A 3,431-nucleotide genomic window follows, 5' to 3' on the forward strand; every position below is an offset into this window, starting at 1 on the left:
CATAATTTGAATTTGAATTTATTAGTTTGAAACTGAATTCCAATAAACTTGAAATTGAATATAATATTATTAAATCTGATTGAGAACTGAATTTGAATTGAGATAACTGAAAGTGAAAGTACATGAAAGTGAATTTTTAGTGAGGCTCAAATACAGTTTTCAGTTGCAAGTGAATTCAGATTCAAACATAACGTAAAAGGATGGGAATAATGTAAAGAGAATGGGCTTTTGAAGATCCAATCATACGACAATAAGATTATTTACTTCAGTATTTTGAATAATGTATGATATACAGTTTATGCACTCAGAGAAAAGCTTGCAATGTGACTTCCTCGTGAAAGCAGCCCACCTTCTCTCTCTTTTTTTCAATTCAAATTCAGTTTTTTAATGCAATTATTCAAGTTGAGCAATTCAGATTCAGTTCTAAATGATTCAAATTCAGTTTCTACTGGCACAAATATCAGCCTATAGTGCAGCAGCTATTCACATTTGTAAAATAAAGAAGACAGAAAATAGACGACTTCTAAATAATGGAGCACTGAAATGCTGAGATATGATGCATACAGCATACACCCACATATTTAAACACACACATACCCAGTGTAACTGACATACCAAATTGCATGCATGCTAATTAATGTGTGTCACTGAAAGGTTAAGTACAATGTATCACATCTCACATCTTTTTCACTTTTTTTCTTTTGAATTTATCAACCATCATCCAAATTGTATATGCACAGAAATACATTCAATCATACATGGATGCTGCTAATGCACATAAACCTGCACGCAACCTACACAGATTCTTTCAGCTCTGACAAAGCCCTTCAAGGATTCGGGGGAAGCTTTTGTGTCCAAAGCCTTGTTTCCCTCAGAGGAGAGCGCGCAGGACGAGTGTATTAACAGTTTATTATGCAGATGCTGTCACTAAGCACTCACATGCAATGCAAATGCACATACACACGTGCACACAAACTTATTTCATTTCATTTGTGCATAATTCTGTACATGAAAGGGATTTCTGCAGCACTAACATTGTGCATACATCAACAAGCACGTAACTGGGTGCAACAAATAAAATGAATAATGCACACCTTGAAGAAATCGCTCCTCTTATGACTGTATACAAGCCTTTGAAGTCAATATTGGGGAAACAGTTTACGTCTATAACTAAGCTCTAGTGGATTTAGAAGAAAAGAAAAGCTCTGAACCTGGGTCACTAGTGATTGCAAAGGGTTAACTTGCTCCAGTTAAATAAGGAAATAGGAGGGGACTGGCACTCTAACGTCACAACTGAAAGAGAAACTAAAAAAGGAGGAAAAGAGCTGCATGTTTCCAGGGTCTTTTACAGATCTGAAAGATTTAAAAACCTCCCCACCAGGTAAAGTTACAGTTTATCATGTAGCAGTCTTTGTCAATAGAGTTCATCTCAATGATTTCAAACTCAGACAACAATAGATCTGAATTGACTTCATACTGCTCTAACTTTTTTTCATTATTTCACCTTAACTTTCTAGACATGGCTTGCGCTAGTAGTCTAATAGCCGAGGAAAACTTTCTTTGCTCCATCTGTCTGGATGTGTTTGCTAAACCTGTGTCGATTCCCTGCGGGCACAACTTCTGCTTTGATTGTATCACACACTACTGGGACACTAATAAGACTGTAGCCCTATGCCCACTGTGTAAAGAGGAATTCTACCAAAGACCAACACTTCGGGTTAACATTTTTATTGCTGAGATGGCGGCAAAGTTCAAGAAATCTATTCAAAAGCCATTTTGTCCTAACCCTGAACAAGCAGGAAATGGAAATGTGCTCTGTGGTATCTGTACTGGGCTAAAGGTCACAGCCGTCAAGTCCTGCTTAGTGTGTTTCATGTCTTACTGTGAAACACATCTGGAGCCTCATCAGAGAATATCAGCCTTGAAGAAGCACAAGCTGATCAACCCGGTTGAGAACCTGGAGAGCAGGATATGCAATAAGCATGACGAGCCTTTGGAGCTGTTTTGCAGGATGGATCAAATGTTTGTATGTGAGTCCTGTAAAGACAGTGACCATAAAACCCACAAGATAGTGAGTCTGGAGGAGGAGGCTCAAATGAGGAAGGCCCAGCTGGGAAAAGAAAGGCAAGACATGGATCAGATGGTTGAGGTGCGTCAGCGGAAAATTCACGAGATTCAAGGTTCAGTGGAGGCTAGCAGAAATAATGCAGCGGAGGCGCTGTCATACAGCATGCATGTGATGACTGCTGTGGTGGACTACATTAAGAGAAGCCAGGCTGAGCTGACTAAGGTAATTCAGATGCAGCAGGAAAAAACTGATACAGAGACAGAATCCTTCATTAAAGAACTGGAGGGAGAAATTATGCAAATAAAGCAGAACAACTTGAAGCTTAATCAGGTCTTACTCAACAATGACGCCTTCGTTTTTCTTGAGAATTTCCTTTCTCTCACCATCACTCCACCCAAGGTAAAGGACTGGTCCAATGTGACTTTAAACAGTGACCAGTTTGCCGTGCAGGAAGCCTTGACCAAGCTGGAGACAACAGTGACGAGGGAAATCAAGATGCTCTGCGATCCCGACTTGAAAGAAATGCAGCGGCATGCTGTGGATCTGACTCTGGATCCTGACACAGCAAACCCTTGTCTTAATGTTTCTGAGGATGGGAAACAAGTAACGCATGCAGACAGGAAGAGGAATCTCCCAAACAAACCACAGAGGTTTGATCATGTCCTTAATGTCCTCGCAAAGGAGGTTTTCTCCTCAGGAAAGTCTTACTACGAGGTCCAGGTTAAAGACAAGACACAGTGGGATTTAGGAGTTGCGAACCGGTCGATCAACAGGAAGGGCGATATAAGACTCAGCCCTAAGAACGGATATTGGACTATTTGGCTGAGAAAAGGAAATGAGTTCACAGCCAATGCCGGCCCTGCGATTAACCTCCATGTAAGGGAGACACCTCAAAAGGTTGGGGTGTTTGTTGATTATGAGGCAGGTCAAGTTTCCTTCTATGACGTGGACGCCAGGGCTTGCATCTTCTCCTTCACCGGATGTAACTTCACGGAGGAGCTCTTTCCGTTCTTCAGCCCCTGTTCTGATGATGGCGGCAAAAATTCAGCCCCCTTGATCCTTACTCCTGTCAAATACAACAGCTGAGCTTGTGCTGTTTTGGGTTTGTGAAAGACAATGAGACAGCACAAGGAAGAGAGATCTCAATAGTAGCACGCCGAAATGTTTTTAGTGTTTCTAGTGTGTCATTCTGTTTCTCCCATCCATCAGTGTCAGTGCTGTGTGCCACTATGTGTCGCCTGTCACTGTAGATCTCAGAGTCCCCATGCAGCCATCAGGACATCAATACACACACGCCCCTGTGGGACACAGTCATACACTTCCCTAAATCTGTATTATTTGTCTTTTTAGTTATCCACCAATG

The 3,431-nt window shown here is 41.3% G+C and overlaps 2 protein-coding genes across 2 annotated transcripts in view; one reads left to right on the plus strand and one right to left on the minus strand.

Annotated features, from left to right (window-relative positions):
* The window catches only part of LOC118333956 (ecto-NOX disulfide-thiol exchanger 2-like), a 158,340-nt gene that overhangs the window by 100,262 nt on the left and 54,647 nt on the right, over positions 1–3,431 (minus strand). The window lies entirely within an intron of this gene.
* Positions 1,306–3,422, plus strand: LOC118333786 (zinc finger protein RFP-like). The gene is made up of 2 exons (XM_035669572.1): positions 1,306–1,381; positions 1,518–3,422. The coding sequence occupies exons 1-2, from the start codon at positions 1,330–1,332 to the stop codon at positions 3,152–3,154; spliced, it is 1,689 nt and encodes a 562-aa protein (XP_035525465.1). The 5' UTR covers positions 1,306–1,329; the 3' UTR covers positions 3,155–3,422.

The sequence above is a fragment of the Morone saxatilis genome, unplaced genomic scaffold (assembly GCF_004916995.1).
Source record: "Morone saxatilis isolate NCDOM2014 unplaced genomic scaffold, NCSU_SB_2.0 Contig22, whole genome shotgun sequence".
In the NCBI taxonomy this organism is placed as follows: Eukaryota; Metazoa; Chordata; class Actinopteri; family Moronidae; genus Morone; species Morone saxatilis.